This window comes from Trypanosoma cruzi, genomic scaffold (assembly GCF_000209065.1).
Source record: "Trypanosoma cruzi strain CL Brener 1047053516261 genomic scaffold, whole genome shotgun sequence".
Lineage (NCBI taxonomy): Eukaryota > Euglenozoa > Kinetoplastea > Trypanosomatida > Trypanosomatidae > Trypanosoma > Trypanosoma cruzi.
Genome location: NW_001849263.1, coordinates 1,259 through 19,630, shown reverse-complemented (window position 1 = coordinate 19,630; position 18,372 = coordinate 1,259). Strand labels below are relative to the sequence as shown.

Genomic DNA, 18,372 nt, shown 5'->3' with positions numbered 1-18,372 from the left:
GTGGCCGTGCAAACATCACCCGTGACTGTAAGCGGCAACTGGTTGGCCTGCAGCTGCTGCAGGAGACGCTGTTGCTCGTTGAGGTTAAACCCAAGGCTGGCCATGAAGAGTTCTACCGATGCCTGCGTCGGGCCGGTTTGCCCGGGGGTCCTCGCACGCGTCGAGATATCAGCCGCCACTTTCCGCGATGTCTCATATGCACTCAGGCCGTTACGCACCACACGTGTGTCCGTGTCATCGGCAAGCAGTTGACGGGCCCTCGCGGTAATTCGCGCAATGTTCCCGCGCACATCACCACCGGGGTCTGTAGCGACTCCCGCAGCAGTTTTCAGATGATTCTTCGACGTGAGCACGCCGCCTGACACATCGTGAAGCATAGACATGAATCCTCAAAAATATCGTAAAACGTCTATTTTGCCAAATCTGTCTGATCCACTCAGAAACAATTTCTTTCCTTCCCGCGTCTATGCACAAATTTTCCTCTCACTTCCCTTTTTTTTTTTTTTTGCCTTTTATTCTTTTCCCTCTTCCTCTTTCCTTACGGATTCTAAGAAGGTCGTGACGGTGCAGACAGTGCACATTACAGGAAACAAGCAAGGCAGTGAATAAAATACATGCGTAGACGCACGGGTGATACGAATACACAAGTGAAATGGACATGCACATGAAATGCAAGAGGAATAGAAAAAAGGCAGTTCGTTTGCGTGTCTCCTCGCAGCAAAAAAAAAAAATAGTCCGCAAACAGAAAATGTTCTGGTGACGTAACATTTTTTGTATGTATGCATAATACGTAAAGATGCGAACCAAAGATTTTTGGACAGGGCAGCTAGAAGCAGCAATACTCAGACAACGGTATCTTTTCTGTGTGACAGACTCTATATGTCAGAGGCAAAAAAGTAAAGCAGCGTGAGAAAAAGAAGAAGAAAAGCCCCCCCAAAACAGGAAGTAAGTTGGTGGCTAAGAAAATACAAGATCGTGCTGCAATTCTCAAATGTTTTCCATCAGTTCCGAAAGCTCACTGAGCGGTATCGCCCCACTAGTTTGTACACTTTCTTGCTGCCGCTTCTGCGGCTCCTCCGCCAACTTCCTCTTCTTCTTGACAGGCGCATGCAACAGGGCACCGCCACCCGAAGAGGTCTTTGCCGCATTCGCACTGTTCGCCGCGGACCGACCTCCAGTTTCCAGCTTCTCACCGAGGCTGTGGATCTCTGACATCATGCGGCACAAACCCACCGTCACAGGCTCAGTGGAGAAGAGTGGGAGTTTGTGGGCAATCCCAAGAGAGCCACCGGTGGATATGACAGAGACGTAGCCATCAAGCGAGGCGGTCAACAGATATCTGGCATTGGGACTCCACGCCACGTCAGAGATGCTGCGCATGTGAAGGTCTGTATAGTCACTGTGGCGTACATCACTGTCCGTCGTGTACACAACCACCGAATCCGCTGTCCAGACTGCCATTGCCATACGGTAGCTGTCCGGTCCCCATGAGCCACGAGCAGCCAAAGCGCATCGCCGCCTCTCTGCTCTGTTCGTTGCCGTTTCTTCCCCACCCCGCGCCCCTTCTCTTTCACCCTCGATTCTCCCACTCTTTTCCACACCGCTGCCGTTACCGCCGTCGCTGTCACCGTCACCGTCTTCTTCGTCAAGGGGCTGCAGGAAGCACGGCGCCCACAGCACACCACGCACCTCGGAGTACCCGCGGATAGTCAGCCGAGCTGCCACCTTGTCCAAGGCATTGCGAGTGTACACATAGACGCAGTGGATCATATCGTCCCCTCGACGCGTTTCACTGGCATCTTTATTGTTATTTTTATTTTGATGATGTTGATTCTGGCTGTTAGAATGATGCGATGCTTTTCCGTATGGAACGGCCACCAACGATCCATCGGGAGACCATCCAAAGCGCCGAAACGTTGTGGCGCAAGATTCCCCAATATAATCCCCTGGCGCTTTGCGCTGTCCTGTCAAGTGCACCCGTCGTGACGCCCCTGTTGTCTTTGCGGTATGAGTGAAGAAAAGCAGCGGAGGTCCTCCACCAAAACTGGCGACGTATTTACACCAAGGGTCCCATGCCACCCCACGACAGAACTTGTGGTGCACCTCCGTCAGCTGCACCACCGGCACGGTGGAGCCCTCAAGGTCGTGAATGACAACACTGCCGTCCCCACCAGCACTAAGAAGATACCGCGAGTCGGGCGAAAAGCACAAATCATAGACGTCAATCACATGGCCAGAAAGATGTCGATAGTCCTTCCACTCCTCCTCCTTCTTCCCGTCCTCACGCTTCTCTTGCCACCACAAACATATTTTCCCATCACAATGGGCGGACGCAATCATACTTCCGTGTGGGGACCAACGCGCCGTCAAGGGCATCCACGACGTCCGCATACCGGTGACAAAACTGACACATGCCGTCATGTCGCTTTGACTGTTGGCAAGCCAACTATCGGTGGCTTCTGGGTTCAGCTGCCACAGACGTATATAGCCGTCACCGCCGCAAGTGACAATGCGATCTTGCTGAGTGTTGTAGTCGATTGACACAATACCTTCAATGGCGACACTCTGTAAACCCAGCTGCACCGCCTCCTCATCGCGCTCACATCCGTGCCACAGAATCTCTAGCGTCCGCACACGGATGGGTTGGTAACTGGTGGACTTCATGTGTGTTGCTCGCGGCCGTGCCAATATGCCTAACCAAAGAATGGGCGAGTAAACCTCAAAAGGCAAATAAAAGACAAAAAAAAAAGGACCAAACACACAGAAAGAGGGGACATCGCTTACAGACGATACAACCAACAAGAAAAAAACAGCCGCAAGAAAATGCATACTGCCACAAAAAGAAAAACAGAAACCACCAGCCACCAACACTTCACCTCCAATAGTCAGCGCATGCGGCGGCAAGCTCGCTTGATCTTGAGGCTGTGACAACCCAAACACGAGTCATTGCATGGCGCGGCGCCACAAACTGCATTCTTGCCGCCTCGGCACCTCCCGCTGTGGCCCTCGTGACGTTGCGGAGAATTTCAGGGCCAAAACCTTACGGCTGACACCAAATTCATATTCCTCTCCCTTCACCATGCCGCCCATTCGGTGCGCAGGGCCGACCGTGCGCCCTCCGAGAAGCTCAAGATGCCCTCGGCATGGCGTGTGTAAAATAAAACCGCTGTCGGGCCACGCTGCTGAACCGCTATTTCACTTCCGAAAAATTGACGGCTGTCTCATGGATAGCATCCTACACACGCACCTGAGTGCAAAAACCTGCATTTCAAGACAGACGTCGTGCAAAAAACTAGAGATGCAATGAGAGCAGTGGGAGAAAAAGATATTATTTATCATAATCATGGGATTTGTTTTGCCGGACACGTGTTGAGCCACGCCCGTCCCTCTTGCAAACTCTTAAAGTAAAAACAACGACAACAAAAAACGGCAAAAAATTTTTTCTGAGAGGTAATCTCGTACACATCCGCACCAAACATGCAACGCCGCCACAATGCGTTTAAATGTATATTGTTATTATCATAGGTAAAGAGAAAATTGTATATATGTAGATATAGTTTTTTGAAGGTTTGGGAATATGACATTATTTCATGTCTAAACAAAGTGGCACAAACAAATTTAAACGCATTGAGGTAGATAAGTGTTGCGTGGGTGCGTGCACGTACGAGGCGCAGCCAGCACCAACAGCGCTGATACATCCCACATTCTTCCAACGCTGCAAGCCAGCATACACCTTCTTTTCCCCTCCCCTTCCAAAAAAAAAAAAAAAAAAAAAAAAAAGGAAAAGAGGGAAGGAGAGAAAAACAACAACTAAAAAGCGGAGAGCAAAAAAAACTGGTAGAAAAACAAACAAACTTCCTTGTTAACATTACCCCTTCCCCCCTTTTCTCCCTCCCACAAAAAGCACCACAGCAACAATTGTCACCCCCACGCCAACACACACAATTCCCCCCCCCCCCCCCTCCTTCTCTCTCTCTCTCTCTCTTCATATATATATATATAGGTATAGGTATATACGTTACCGCCTCGTCTACATGACGTGGTGGTCTTCCCTCCTTCCCTTTCCAGGCACGTCAAAGGCAAAATCAAAGACAAAACGAAACAAGCAAACCGATCAACACAGCAAGAAATCAAAATAAAATACTTTTCTTCTTCCTTACTTTAAATAAAAGACCGGACGTATACATTATTGCGGGTGCGTTGCCGAGTGCCGCTAAGTGCGCATCAAGGTAAGAAGTACATGAATAAGAAAAGACACACAAACACACGGGAAAAAACAACCACAACAACAGAAAACAACACAAAAGTAACGCAGCTCGCTCTCTCTTCCTCCTTCTCTCCCCTTCTAAAAACAAACAAAGAAACGGCGCTGCCACAACAACAACAACAACAACAAATGAAAACAGAAATCAACAATATAAGAAAAAAAAAAACAAAACAACACAACAACTGCAAATAATAAACCAAAAACAACAACAAAAACTAACGACGGTGAAAAGAACGGCATAAAAATTCCTCAGCAGTTATAACAATTTTTTCAATACGTGATGCTTCTCTGTTGATGAGAACACGATGCTCTACACATCCCATCAGATGAAAGCCACACCTCCGCATTCTTTTATTCCCCCCCCCCCCCCTCCCTCCCCTTTTTTTTTTTTTTTTTTAGATCATACCGCAAAAAAACAAGACAAATGCAATACGTATATATCTATAATATATATATATACATACATATTCCTTTTTTCTTCTCGGCCTTCATTTTTTTTTTTTTAGGCAACAAATCCAGCAAGAAATGTTGCCTCCCCCTCACTTAGGCGTGATCGTACCTCCCCATCGTCCCTGCGGAGCTGCTGACAGTCGCCTGACGACGTTGAAGCTGTGCTTGGTTCTTTCCGTTGAAGAAGTTCCCCAAGAAATTTCTCCACCATGCGACACAACCGCTCAATTTCCATTTGGCAGCTTAACGACACCAACGTCCCTGCGGCTGCCCTCTCAATGGTGTACGGGAGAAAAAAGACCCGCTCGCCATTCTCCTCAGCGCCACAACGATCCACTCGCGCATTGAAGTCACACTGCTCCCGCAGCCAGAATCCTCCCTCGTCCACAAGTACAACTATGGGAGGTGCCTCATACGTTATGGGTGAGGGAAACCACTGCTGGATACAACCGCCGCTGCTGCTGAGCACCACCTGCTTGAAGCGATCCTTCGCTGAGAGCACATCTCCCGCATTTGGTGGAGGCCGGCCACGGCTTTCAAAATAACCAGCGTTCCCACGAGAAGACGAGCGGCCTGTGGTGGTCGGACGCGGGGGCACAGACGTCTCCCAACCAACAAAGGGGTCAACAAGAATCACCCCCTGACAAAATGCACGTCGCGCCACCTCCGGGTCTGCTGCCGCGTAAGCACCTACCTGAAGCAAAGGACAGCGACGTTCCAGCAGGAGAAGCACAAACATCGCCGCAAGTTCGCTTCCTCCAATGAGAATGCGTCTTGCATGTGTCTTACGTTTTCCAGCCTTTAGCGCATCAAAGAGAAGCTTGACTGTCTCCGAGGGTCCACTAGTACCATCCATCGGAACTTTTACAAGGACAGCATCGCAACTCAAAGAATACGCTAACCGAAAAACAAAACGCAAGGTAACAGAAGACTCACATTCCCATGGCATCACTAGCCACACCAAGAGGGGGATATCGTCTGATTCAGACGACTGTGCATGAGCATTTTTCGTGTGTGGGCCTGAATGAGACGCCGTGGCGGACACTGTGCTTCCTTCGACCGACCTTGTCGTTGGTGAAGTGCGCACGTTGAGGCGGTACAACCAGACATCCTCGGTGATTTGCTCCCTCCGCCGCTTCACCTCGGCAAGCATAGAAAACGGCCTTCCATAGACTGACTGCAGCTTTTGGCGATAATAACCGCCCATGAGGTTCGGCACACGTTGGCCGAGAAGAGTCAAACCCGCCACAGCCTGCCTGTGATCCACCTCTCCGTCATCTGAATGTGATGTCCGAGGTGAGTCTGTGCTTTGGGAGTTACGTGCCGCAGGCTGCTGCTGCTGTCGAAGATGACGGAGTCGCATTCTACGCTGTCCCTCAACTTGTTTTCCATACTGCCAAATAAGGAAGAACTCAATGATACGTGCTTGGGTGCCTAACAGAGCACCCGTGATGCGGTCTGAAATCGTTCTAACAAAATCAACAGCAGCACTCCACATCTTTCCTCTACCCTCCTTTTCTGTCCTGTTTTCTTTCCCTTTTTCTCCAAGCACGCTCGGATCAGATTGCCCCCTCCCCCAAACTTGCAATAAACTTCCTTTGTGGCGTATGTACACACTCTTTTTTTTTTTTTCAAGTTGAATCCCTCGATAACCCTCCCTTCTATTGATAGCACGCGGAAGGAAGCGGAGAAAGAAACAGACTGACCATGTCAGCAAAATGATAGACAAAACAGCTCGCTCCATCCTTTTCCACACAAACAGAAACACGAACATAAGGGATCGCGTCCAAAAAACGCTTCAGTGGAGTTGGAAGAACTAAAAAACAAAACAAAAACTGATATAAACAAGAAATCAAAGGGCAAAACACGTCAGCCACAAACGCCCAGAAGCAATAAAGTGACATGAATCATTCCCTGGCACAGCCGGCCACCTCAACGTGGTGCCAGGGTCTAGTACTCTCTTTGCTAGAGAGGAAGCGAAGCGCCTGCTGCCCATCTGTCAGACTCGATGAGTAGTTGTTACTTAGTTTTACGGGCCGGAAGGGCAGATGTATACATTTGTAATGGCTGCCCGCGGGAAGTAGGGTTATTCATTGCTACTGAATTCCATCGTACGCTTATCAGAGCTGCACATTGGAGGTGTGTGTAGTTAATCAATTGGTAAGAATAGAAGAAAAAAAAAACGTGAAATATTCATCCTTCTTTTGCTTTTTAAAAATACTCTCACTCACACATCCTTCTCCCTCTTCTTGGATTCCTACGTCCGTGGGCAACTAACGCTAACAACGTCCATCTCCGTGATTCTCGATCCCGGGATAGCACCCTCCAAGAGCACAGGTGTCATAATGAAGCGAAGGCCGCCCTTGTGCGCCTCAAACTGCTCCATCGACTGGTTGTACCACGGCTTCCGTGCGGTGCTGATGGCCACTGTAAAAACTTGGCCACGTACCCCTGGGACATTTGAACTGCAACAAAAAACAAAACATCTACGGTGCCACGAAAAACGGGCTATGCCCTCAATATTCTCTTTTCTCTTGTCCTTGTACTCTATGAGCAGCTGCATTCGACCAATCGGGTGGTTCATTTGACCGAGCGAGGCAGGAGAAATGAGCAGCATCGCCATATTGATGGGATAGTGGGAATCGTCAAAAATCGGAGAATGCTGCGGCGCATTTTTCTTCGCGCTGCCCTTGCCTCCGGTCCCTTCAATACCATACCACGTTTCTTCTGGAGATACTGCCCTAAATAAGTACTGGCCATGAAGGGCCCTTGTAGTGATGACTTCTTCCAGGAAGTATTGGTAGTAATCCTGCGTTGGTGTCTTGGGCAATTCAAGAAGCGGCTGTAGATTCATGCTGTTAAGAATATTCCTCCAGACCGTATCGTGCGTGGCAATTTGATGGAATCGCCTGCACACCAACATCGCGCTGCAAACCGTGTAGCAATCGCAAAAGAATAAAATACGAAAAAATAAACGGGGAAAATCCCACAATCGGAACCTGCCTTGAAGTGGTAGAAACGCGTTTGCTGTATCCACCAACGGGCTGCACTGCTGGAAGTACACGCCTTCTTTCTTCTCTGTGGTATTGCCACAAGCTTCTTTGGCCCCCGTGCGGTATTCCACTCCCTCCTCATCGCTCGCTCTGGAATCGGACCTCCATGAGTCGGTGTCTTTCAGGCACAACGCTGTGGAGTCTGCGCCTCCACGCTTATGTGGCAAACCATTGCCACCACCACCACCACTACTTCTAATACTGTGGGATGCGCCCGCATCTCCATCATCGTCTTCGCTGCCTTCAAAACTACTCGTGCTTTCACTCTCCGTATCATCGTCATCATCGGGCACCATAGAAAACGGGATCATCGCCGCATTTCGCTTCACCGAGGCAGAACCGGCAATCGACACACTCACGGCGACGGAGCCGACCTCCATATCTTTGTCACTACTGTTGGAAATGGACGTGCGGCGCGCTTGCTGGGGCGGTGCGTTTGCATCAGGACTACGAAACGAACTATCTGTGTGCTCCCACACCTCACTCATGCGTCCAATTAGAGACGCCAACTTCAATAATGAAAAATTGTACAAATGTTCACGCAAGCTTTCTTCTCCAATTGAAGAGAATACAATGCGAAGAAAATATGGTGCCAACCTTGACACGAGGAGGGTGTCTTTCTCTCTGCCGCCTTCTGATTTCCCCACTTTCTTATTATTATGGATTTCAGCCGTTTTATGACGTGACAGTTTCCTTCTCTCTATTGAAGGAGTTGCGTGCCTCACACGGACACACACACACACAGAAAAAAAAAGTACAAAAAAATGAAAAAAGAAGAGTAGCTGCCTTGCAGAAGTTCCAGAGCAAGTGAAGATGAGAGATAAGCTTCAGCTGTGACGGATTTCAGTGCATTTCTTCTTCTCCCTTAACTTCGTGTTAAAAGGAGTAGAGACCACTAAGAACCTAACACATCAGTCATTGGCTCCACACACACACACACGCAACGGCATCGCAATTACTTCATTTTGGCACGAAGGGCCGCCAACTTCGCCTGCAGTCCTGAAAGTTTTCGCTCTTCTTTCGAGGGCCCGGTGGGCTGTTGCTTTTCTTTTTGTGTTGCTGCAACAGGGGCCTCTGTATTCGGTTTCTTTTCCCTCCTTACCGGGACGTTCCCTTCCCCACGCGAGTGCTTGTAGTGCAGATTTGATTTATTTCGGGTCGTTCCTCGTTGCCGCGGATGCCTCTTTTCTGGAGCCTCTTCTTCTTCTGCTGCCACTTCTTCCTCCTTCTGATGGCGATGTTTCCTCATGCCACAACCTCCGCTGCTCAACGACGCGGCGCGTTTTGTCCGATGCTCTTCGCGCTGCTTCCTTGCAATCTCCGATGCGACCGCGGCGTAGCGCTGCCTCGTGGCGTAGAAAGACTTGGGTGGCTTTTCATTCCGCAGCTCACCGCCCGTCTTCTCCATCCACCGCGCCGTACGTTCCTTCCATGCGGCCTCCACGCATCCCCGCTCCTCCGCCTCCTGCCGTTCACGCTTTCGTCGCGCCTCGGCTAGACGATACATGTAGTGCGGTTTTGCAGGAAGCGCCGTCACCGCCACTTCACGCCATACGGCACCGGAGAGCACAGAAATAACATTTTTCGTTCCCTCGACCGAAAAATGCGCATAGCGGCGGATACGTCCCTCCCTGTCAAGCCCCAAGTCAATGCTATGCGGCTGAGCTCCCGAGCGGCTGCGAACGAATTCTGCTATCTCCCGCTTGGTGCAGTCCGGCGGGATGTTTTTCAAACAAATACGCTTCGACGGATCCATTTATTTATTTCTTTTCCTTTATACTTATTCGTCTCTTCCGCCTCCCCCTGTTTGCCCGCCCTCAGCTGTCCCCGTTGGGGGTTTTGCGCTCCTCCCACTGTGTGTATGTGTGTGCGAGGAAACTGGGGAAGGGTGCGTACTGTGAACAAGTCCTCTTCGCTCGGCCCATGCCCCCGCCCACAGTAAAGGATAAAAAAAAAAGAAGGGAATGATGCATCAATGAGCCACACAAACGGAGGGATGGCGGAAACATGCAAGAAATTACAAGACGTGTGTACATATCCCTGGTGCAGCCGGCCACCTCAACATTGTGCCAGGGCCGAGTAATATTCGCTGGGAAAACAGCAAAATAACAGGAAGAAAAAAAGATGGTGCCAGTTATCAACGCTGCCCAATTCCATCTTCGCCTACCAGCTCTACATACGGTGTAGCCATATGTGTCGTGTTGACAAGAGAAGAAAAGAAAAATCATGTATACAACCACACACTTCACTTCTTTAAATCTCATCCTTTTCGACTCCCTCTCTCCCTTTACAATCTTGTCTCCGACTACACTCCACTCCCTTCCCACCCACTTATAGTTAACATTAGTTGCAAAAGACAATCATACTTCATTGGTCAACTCTCACACGGCTAACAGCATATATATATATATATGTATATTAGCGAATATCAGTATCGTGGTCAATTTCCGAGTAGGTGTAGTTACACAGCTTTTCCCATGTTCCCGTGCGCGCGACACGTTGATCGTAGATATGCTGCAACTCATCCAATCGACATAACTGGGGTATCTTGCATCGCGGTATTTGAATGGTGCTTGTTCCATGATACGGCGTCTTCAGAATAAACTTCACGTAGGTGAGTCTCTCCTTGTCAAGACGCAATGAATGATTCCGTTCCAGCCTCTCGACGATAAGTGTGGATGCAACAGGCAGCTCATTGCGCGGAAGGCCGGGAACATTGTACATGAAACCAAAGAATCCCGCAAATGCATAGAGAGCCTCACGGTGAACAAAGTAAAAGACGGATTCCTGTCGTGTGTCCACAAAATCATTCAGTTTTTTCCCCGATGGAGGGCTATTCTGCTTCATTATGCGGAGGAAACGGTACGGCAGATCCACGGCCGTGTACGTTTGCTGCTCGTCGGTGTGATAAAGTCGTGCCAGGAGAAACTGCATGGATACATTTCGAATTCTAAAGAGCATTTCGGGCGTGATACTCCCACCACACACACTGAGGCCGTAATCTGTATTAAATATCATGCCATCAGCCACGATTTTGATGTATGCAAACAACGAATTTGGCTCTTTCGTGGGGGTTCCGCATACTTTTCGCATGTATTTTAACACCTCCGCAACATTCGAATCAGCAACAAATTCTGCAAGACTGCTCTTGATCCAGTGCTTCACATCGGACTCCGCACGCCTAAAGCAGGGCACGTCGTCCAGCAGATACTCGTGTGTATCCATATCTGAAAAGACAGGGACAAACTGCGGTCGATTAGGAAGAAAGCCACCGGGGCCAAAACCATCAGGAAATATCCCTTGCGACACAGCCACAGCAGACTGTAAAATACGGGGCTCCCCCACTGCGCGGAAGAAGTGTAAACTGCGATTAAATCGATCCCCAATAATGTCAGCATACTTTTGCCGAAGGTACTGTCCCAATTCATACTCCTCCTTCATGCCCAGCCCCGTCAGATCCTCGGCGTACACGTCGTAATTACGCCGATTCTTTCGATCCCTGGGGCAATAATCCCAATAGGGTGCGTTCGGGGTGCGGTGTCCATGGCGGTTAAGGACGAAGAGCTTGGTGATGACAAGCCCACTTTCACCTACCTTGTCACGTCTCCTCTGAATTTCCGGTGTCTTCTCGACATCTGGGATGGGCGCCGCCGTGCCATGGGGGTGTGGCTGACGACTGTCGACCGGCGTGACAGCCGCCACCACCGTTAACTCCAAAAACTTGCCAACATGCGTCCACAGCAGTAGTAGGATGATGGGGACAAACACTCTTCCACCCATTCCTGCCGTGATTCCAGTTCCTGCAAATTAACGCCGTTTTACACTCGTTGCGGAATCCTCAACGATGCCTCGCACAAACCGACGGACAAAAACAGCCGTTTATATATATATATATGTATATATTCGCGGGGATAGAAAAATAAAGGATCGTTCCCTCTCCGTCCTTGAGTGGGGGGCTGACGAATGCAAGTATGTTTCTATTCAACTCTGCGACCCCATGCAGGTGCTTTCCCTGGCTATGAAGTGGAGGCGCCTTGCTAAGGGCGCTACTGTGCCGCGGCAACACGCACACAAAAAAGAAGGAGACAAAGAAATAAATACACACACACAAAAGCAGACATGACACGCATGTTTGGCAAATCTCCACAAAATAAAAAAACCTCTTCTTTTTTTCTTTTCTCTCTCTCTCTCTCTCCATCTCTCTTCTGTTCACTCTTGACGATGAAAATTACACAGTCAAGAAGGGAGTCAAAATGACTCCAATGAGTAAGAGAGAACAACAACAACGACAACAGAAAAGAAGTAAGGCACACACAAGATGCGCTCTCCCCTTGGTGGTCGTGGTGACTCTCATCACCGACCGCTATCATCCTCCGCAAGTTGGGCATTTTCGATGCCCGCCTCTTCCGTCGCTCGCATCAACGCGGCACGTGCGCTTTCATATCGTCGGATTCTCTCTTCCATGGCACAACGCAACTGCACCTGCTCGTAGCGCTGCTTTTTCCCAATATCGACATCAGACAGAGAAAGCAGTCCGCACCCAAGACGACGGGTTCCCAGCACTGCAGGAATGCGCTTCGGCGGCAGCTCAAGACGTGCCACCAATGCCTTCACTCCCATGTCATTTCCCTCTTCTTCCATCGTCATGCTCTCCTCCCACATCATCCCAGGATGCACATTCTCAAGACGGATGAGCAATTCCCCTTCCTCCTGCATATTCAACAGCGTCTGAATTAAGGCAGGTATTTCTTTCGCACCATCGACGTCACCCATCTCCAAAAGGGAGTGGGTGCGTAAAGCAGAGAGGATGTCAGATATATACACCCGATTCGCTACCCTTGCCATGTCGCGAATGACATGACGTCGCAAGCGAAGACCGGCCTCAGCAACAAGTTCCGCCATCCCTTCTTGCTTCCAGAGGGACTCAAAGTGCTTCTCAAGGGTGCCCCACAATTTCCCATCACGTTTGGCCGCCGCGGAAAGCAGCCTAAAGTAGGGATCGGCGTTACCGCCACGGAATTGCTGCATGACGCGTTGTGCTCGCCTGCGGTCAGCAGGGTTATGGAGGTCACCTTGAGATATAATAGAAACGAGGATGAAGGCCTTCGCCGCCCTCAACAGCGTGTCACGGATCTCACCACTCTCACCCAATGCAGTTGTGGGTGATGCTGAGAAGGTTGCTGTGGTCGTTACTGCTACTTCTGCTTGGGCTTCCAATGCCGATTTGCGCTGCAAGTTTTTGGACATACAAAGAGCGGAGCGTAGCCACACTGTGGCATCCTCCCAACATTGCATTGCAGCGAGCAAGAGGCCGCCACTGCAGTAGTAACTATGAAAACATGCGAGACCCGCACCAGTGTCTGCTGGTGACACCTCAAGTATGGGTTGACGCATAACGGCAAGCGCGGGCCACGGACAACGGCAGCGAGTCGCTTCACGCACCAGCAGTGCGTGGGCGACGCTGAGGTACTCTGGTGAGGGAGAGAAACTGACGGCCGCCTGGTGAAGATAAAACAACTTTCGTTGATAATTCATCGGATCTCGAAGGTCGAGGATATTAACGTAGCCATTCAGCAATTGTTCAAACCGCTGCAAGGCATAATTGTGACCACGAAGATGGTTGTAAGCGGTGGAAGCGGATGATAACAGGTGACACTCCACAACATTCAGAACAACAACGGCGTTTTCACTTTCTATGGCATGTCCACTAAGGATGAGAGCTGTTGTCAGATAAGTCATGCCAAGTGTGATGCCACACGTTAAGACAGTACCGCCTTCGGAGGTGATTTTGTCAAAAATTACGGCGTCCGCATCAGGAGTTGCTCCCACTGCTGTCTGCTGCCCCAACTCTATCAGATTGAGCAACGCAGCTTTCAAGAGACGGTGCTGAACAACAAGTTCGGACAAATGATGCTCCAGAGCGGTCTCAAGTTCCGCATTTTGCCGCGTTCTGGTTGGCGCCGCAGTAATCTCAGAGAGAAGGGCTGAAAGCATTTGTTATATGTATTTCCCGCTCCCCACAATTTTGTTTGTTTCCCGCGTCAGTTATATCTAGAAAGGGAGAGAGCAGCAAGGCCAGGCTAAAAAAAATAAGAGAAAAAGAGAGCAAAAATAAAGACCCAACACATGGGGTCGTTGTGGGGGCAGTACAATAAAAAGAAGAACAAATAGCACACAAGAAACAAAGATATAGATGTCATGTGAAGACATAATTGCCCACAACACCTCCTTCAATTAAAATATCTATGTATGCACATGGACCTCTCTGCACGGAATTCTCGCCTTCCCATCTTCCTTAACGCTCCCCCATTCGGCTGACGTTTCAGCCAGTTTAGAAAAATAAAGCGCGTATGCGTGCGTGCGTTTGTACCGGTTTATGAAAAGGACCCAAGTATTCCTTGTGCCTCTAGCTTGCGTAGATGAACGACCGTAGGAATCAGCAGTTCCCTGCGTCTTTCTGCTTTCCTTTCAGTCCCTCGCACAGCATGTTTGTTAGACGGATGTCTCGTATGATGATATTGATCCTTCCAACACTTCAACGTTTCCGCGGCACAATATCGACAGTAAAAACGCGGGAGGCGGTTTCAACAAATCGGTGATCGGCAGTCGAGGACTCTGCGCAGATGCACCAACGCCCGGGTGGAAGGAAAATGGGGTGCTTGTACGGGCGCCACTGTGCCGAACCCATGTTGCCCACATTGTATTGTACGACCTCCGCCGCTTCTCTAATTAATGGGACCCCCACGTTTCTGTCGTAATCATCAAGCAGCCATGCCGCACGTTCACTAGGCAACACAATGACACGAGCACCGCATGGGAGTGTCACGGTGCGCCTCGTGCTGCCCATCATCGCCTCCTCAACGAAAGCCGCAGCGTCCTTGTCAAGTAAGGTGTCACTGCCCTGCACGACGTACCGCACCGCTGCGATGCTTACCGGCGTGGCGGAACCAATTCGGGAACAAAGTGGCAAAATGATAGGAGAAGGCACATCCCCCGTAGTTTCTGGTCCATGCGAAACGTCGCCCGCGTTTTTCACGCAACTACTACTACGCGTGTAGCTCACATCAATTCCATTATAATAGTTTTGCTGGGAGGGTTCCACCAGTTGACGCACCGTGCCGGTGGATTGGGGATCGCTCAGTTCTCGGGATAATAGCAGCGGCTGCTCCTCCGTGTGACGCATGCGTGATTCCAGCTGATTGTCGGGAAAGACCAGCTGGTTAAGGTCCATCTCCACATGTTGTCCCATACCATTCGGACACAGCAGCGTTAAAGATGTATCATCCGGTAGCCCGCATGCCTCCGCCAGGGCAGACTGTAGCGACCTCGCATCCGTGATGGCCATTGCTCGAACGTCGAAAGAACGCGGGGTCCCTGAAAAGTCAATGAAGTGCAGCACGTACTCACCTCCCTTGGGCGGATCGGCGTCCGCCCGCTTTCGATCCGTGCGGCGCCGGCAGCCCCATAGCCGGAGCAGAAAGAACAACACTGAGGCGACGACAACGAACACCACACACATCGCCACTAACACACCAATTTGTACATCGTTCATTTTTTCCCTTTCAGTGTTGACCCTCTTTTTCCTCTGTCCCACGCCGCACAGGCTGCACGCGAGCCCACCGCAAGGTTCAAAGGCGTTCCTGGGCGAAAAACAAGGAAAAAGTTAAGTGATGTATACATTCCCTGCCGTACGCACTGCAGGGAGAGAATAAGACTGGACAGCAAAACACACACACACACATACACACGCAGATATATATATATATATATATAAAGCGCTCTTCTTCCTCCCTTTCGTCCATATTTCACGATATCCAAAATAAACAACAAAAGCAACAACAAATAGTAACAAACTACAGAAGAGAAAAGTTGGAAAGAAGAAAAAAAGGTATGATCCCCATTAAAGGTCTGTAACGTCAATTGTCACCTTCTTGTTGGGCACAGTCCTGGCACCTCCTGCCCTTGCCGGAGGCTTTTCTCCTCGGCTCGGCGTCAACTGTAAGTAATCATCATCGCCATCAGAACTGAGAACGATATCTTTGGCCACCGCTGTCTGTCCACCAATGGCCTTTTTTGGACTCATCTTCAGTGCAACTACTTCCCTCTTGTTTCCCACCCCCATGTCTTTTGGCACTTTTTCCAATGGTCCAGTACTATGTTTGTTAACCGCTGCATCATCCATGTAGGCATCTAAGACGGCCAAAGAATTGCGGATGCACCCAACGTCCCTCGCCACCTCAGCCTGCCTTCTGGTGACCTCGGCCTCCCACATGGCCAATTCCATCAGCGTCGGGCCACCGTCACAATCACCCGCCCTCGCATTCTCGGATGAGGTGTCGGGGTTGTCGTCATCATAAGTAGGAGAATCAATCAATATCTCTTCTATATTGTCACTCTTCACTGCTTCAGCTGCCCCCACCTTCGTCATCGCCGTTTTACTGCCAGCCACGTCGTTCGCAGAATTCCCACAGCAGTTTCTGTCGCCGCTCGTCTTGCCTGCTTCGGCACTTTTGCCCCTCCGTTCATTCTCCGGGGCACTTTGTGGGACGCAGCGCCCGTGCGTTTTTCGCATTGAATATGCAGACGCATGAGGGAGGTCCTGCACGCCGCGGGGACGACGCTTAGCGCCTTCAAATGCCTTTTCCATAAGTCTAAGTGTCAGGGGAAGAAGTATGTGTATTTCTCTCTCTCTGTGTGCGTGTGTGTGTGCTGAATGCGTATGCTTGAAAAATGAGGGAATGCCTGACACCACCCCTCCCTTCTTCCTCTTCACCCCAGTCATGCACACAAAACAAAGAGAGAGACAAAAAGAGTACAAGGGAGAGGTTTTGTTTGCACACGCAAAACACGGGCGGCGAAAGCAAGCAAAAGCGAACAAAAAAACAAAAAGGACCCTAACACTCGGTTTTCGCAATCGTAAACGCGCGCAAGCCCACACACACACAGTCACAGTCACAGTCAATCAAGAATGTGTTCCTGAAGCTCTAAACACCCAATTTAACACACTTTGACAATTAGAGAATAATAGCTCCAAAAAGGAAGACCAGCCATATATATAAAAATATATAAAAAACGTTTCTTCTTTTGTTTTTCTTCTCCCTCCTAGACGCTACCAGATTTCTTGTCCCTGTTTTTAACATAGCGTAGGTATGCTTGAAGCTTCGCCTCATCCATTGAGCGAAGACCAAACGGCTCCTCTTCTCCCCGCTGATGAAGAACCTCAAGAATCGCAGTCAATAGTCTCGTCTTCTCGGAGGAGTTTTCCCAGTTGGCCTTCATGCCCAACTGCTCTTGCTGCCGGCGACGAAGCGCTGCAGCCAGAACAGGGTTTTCCTCTGCATTTGCTCGCGTTGGCGCCCCGGCATGTGGCGATGGCGACGGCGTGCCGTAGTCGCGATCCTGCTGCAGCGAAAATTCTTTTGGAGGCGCTGTCACTGGGGGTCCAGGCCTCTGCACGCCCCGACTCTGTGGCCTACCACGCTGCTGCTCCGCCCTCATGCGTTCCTCAGCGGCCCGCATACGTGCAGCCCGCTCCTCCTCCGCCGATGCGGGATTTGACGGATTTCGCTGCCGCGATTGCTGTTCTTTTGCCTTCGCAGCGCAAGCACGGCACTCACGCCTACCATTTACTTTGGGCGCACAATCATCACAAACGGTTTTCCTGCAGCAGTCACACGCGTGCTTCCAGAGCAACATGTTAAAGCTGCGCGCGCAGAGCGGACAGACGGATGCGGAGGTCATCCGAGAGAAGAGAAGCCGTGGCACGTCTAAAAGAAAAAAAGAAGAAGACACGCACACACACCTTTCGGAAGCAGAGGCAAAACAAAAATCACGGGAGAAAAAAACAACAAAAAACAAAACTAAAACAAATGGACAGGACTACAGAATACAAACAACCACACAAATCATTAAAAGGAAAAACAACAACAGCAACAACGACAACAAAAAAAAGAAAAAGAAAACAATTGAAAGGGGCAACTAAAACTCTCTTTCATTCCCCGGCGGTACATGTCTGCATATATATATATATATATATAATATATCTTCATCCGTAGAGCAAGCAAACCACCCTTTACATCCACGTAAACACACACAGATATATTCAAACAATTTAATAGAACTCGGTCAAATCAATCGTCCATGCGCTTTGCCGCTTCCAAAACGGAAGCAAAAGTCGTAAAATCCACTGCGGAAGATGAAATTCCAGTCACTAGTTTATCAAACATCTCATTTACTTCCTGATCTGTCAGGTGCTCCTCCATCTCTGCCGCAGCCTTCTTAAGGCTATCCTTCGTTATAAACCCGGGATAGTTCTTGTCCTCCAGCAAATGAAACGTAAAAAGCAACTCCTGCTCGTAGGTGTGTCGATTCAGTGTCTTCAGTACCACAGCAACAAAAAGGCTGGAGTCGACAGCGTCGTTCTCGCCATCCGCATTCGGCGAAATGCTCGTTTCCAGTGAATTTGCTCTGGGCGGGAGATCAACTCCAAGAGGCGTCTTTCTCGCATGTGCCTCTTCCTTCATCTCCTCCTGCACTGCCTGAACGAGGGACCGCAAATCCGAGCGCGAAATACGTGTACCAGTGATGGTGTAAATAGCACGG

The 18,372-nt window shown here is 49.8% G+C and overlaps 11 protein-coding genes across 11 annotated transcripts, besides 18 other annotated features; all 11 read right to left on the bottom strand.

Annotated features, from left to right (window-relative positions):
* On the bottom strand, positions 1-383 carry Tc00.1047053503431.109 (nucleoporin interacting component (NUP93), putative; the record flags this gene model as incomplete). The annotated part of the gene is made up of 1 exon (XM_804154.1): positions 1-383. A coding segment is annotated over one exon (383 nt), but the record flags the coding sequence as incomplete, so codon positions are not given.
* Positions 1-18,372: a sequence feature (heterozygous, non-Esmeraldo-like haplotype).
* Positions 476-540: a sequence feature (A-rich).
* On the bottom strand, positions 988-2,829 carry Tc00.1047053503431.100 (chromatin assembly factor 1 subunit B, putative; the record flags this gene model as incomplete). The annotated part of the gene is made up of 1 exon (XM_804153.1): positions 988-2,829. The coding sequence occupies one exon, from the start codon at positions 2,827-2,829 to the stop codon at positions 988-990; it is 1,842 nt and encodes a 613-aa protein (XP_809246.1).
* Positions 3,755-3,786: a microsatellite.
* Positions 3,947-3,984: a repeat region.
* Positions 4,375-4,396: a microsatellite.
* Positions 4,400-4,486: a sequence feature (T-rich).
* Positions 4,697-4,735: a microsatellite.
* Tc00.1047053503431.90 (hypothetical protein, conserved) lies at positions 4,770-6,215 on the bottom strand (the record flags this gene model as incomplete). Its single annotated transcript, XM_804152.1, has 1 exon — positions 4,770-6,215. One exon carries the CDS (start codon positions 6,213-6,215, stop codon positions 4,770-4,772), a length of 1,446 nt encoding a protein of 481 aa, XP_809245.1.
* Positions 6,630-6,899: a mobile genetic element.
* Tc00.1047053503431.80 (hypothetical protein, conserved) lies at positions 6,975-8,258 on the bottom strand (the record flags this gene model as incomplete). Its single annotated transcript, XM_804151.1, has 1 exon — positions 6,975-8,258. One exon carries the CDS (start codon positions 8,256-8,258, stop codon positions 6,975-6,977), a length of 1,284 nt encoding a protein of 427 aa, XP_809244.1.
* Positions 8,726-9,526, bottom strand: Tc00.1047053503431.70 (hypothetical protein, conserved; the record flags this gene model as incomplete). The annotated part of the gene is made up of 1 exon (XM_804150.1): positions 8,726-9,526. One exon carries the CDS (start codon positions 9,524-9,526, stop codon positions 8,726-8,728), a length of 801 nt encoding a protein of 266 aa, XP_809243.1.
* Positions 9,809-9,861: a mobile genetic element.
* Positions 10,189-11,550, bottom strand: Tc00.1047053503431.60 (acid phosphatase, putative; the record flags this gene model as incomplete). Its single annotated transcript, XM_804149.1, has 1 exon — positions 10,189-11,550. The coding sequence occupies one exon, from the start codon at positions 11,548-11,550 to the stop codon at positions 10,189-10,191; it is 1,362 nt and encodes a 453-aa protein (XP_809242.1).
* Positions 11,651-11,673: a microsatellite.
* Positions 11,948-11,974: a microsatellite.
* Positions 12,124-13,764, bottom strand: Tc00.1047053503431.50 (hypothetical protein, conserved; the record flags this gene model as incomplete). The annotated part of the gene is made up of 1 exon (XM_804148.1): positions 12,124-13,764. One exon carries the CDS (start codon positions 13,762-13,764, stop codon positions 12,124-12,126), a length of 1,641 nt encoding a protein of 546 aa, XP_809241.1.
* Tc00.1047053503431.40 (hypothetical protein, conserved) lies at positions 14,306-15,322 on the bottom strand (the record flags this gene model as incomplete). The annotated part of the gene is made up of 1 exon (XM_804147.1): positions 14,306-15,322. One exon carries the CDS (start codon positions 15,320-15,322, stop codon positions 14,306-14,308), a length of 1,017 nt encoding a protein of 338 aa, XP_809240.1.
* Positions 15,497-15,521: a microsatellite.
* Positions 15,523-15,543: a microsatellite.
* Tc00.1047053503431.30 (uncharacterized protein) lies at positions 15,671-16,552 on the bottom strand (the record flags this gene model as incomplete). Its single annotated transcript, XM_804146.1, has 1 exon — positions 15,671-16,552. One exon carries the CDS (start codon positions 16,550-16,552, stop codon positions 15,671-15,673), a length of 882 nt encoding a protein of 293 aa, XP_809239.1.
* Positions 16,820-16,843: a sequence feature (AT_rich).
* On the bottom strand, positions 16,873-17,511 carry Tc00.1047053503431.20 (hypothetical protein, conserved; the record flags this gene model as incomplete). The annotated part of the gene is made up of 1 exon (XM_804145.1): positions 16,873-17,511. One exon carries the CDS (start codon positions 17,509-17,511, stop codon positions 16,873-16,875), a length of 639 nt encoding a protein of 212 aa, XP_809238.1.
* Positions 17,590-17,689: a sequence feature (T-rich).
* Positions 17,690-17,715: a microsatellite.
* Positions 17,716-17,735: a sequence feature (T-rich).
* Positions 17,787-17,813: a microsatellite.
* On the bottom strand, positions 17,901-18,372 carry Tc00.1047053503431.10 (caltractin, putative; the record flags this gene model as incomplete). The annotated part of the gene is made up of 1 exon (XM_804144.1): positions 17,901-18,372. A coding segment is annotated over one exon (472 nt), but the record flags the coding sequence as incomplete, so codon positions are not given.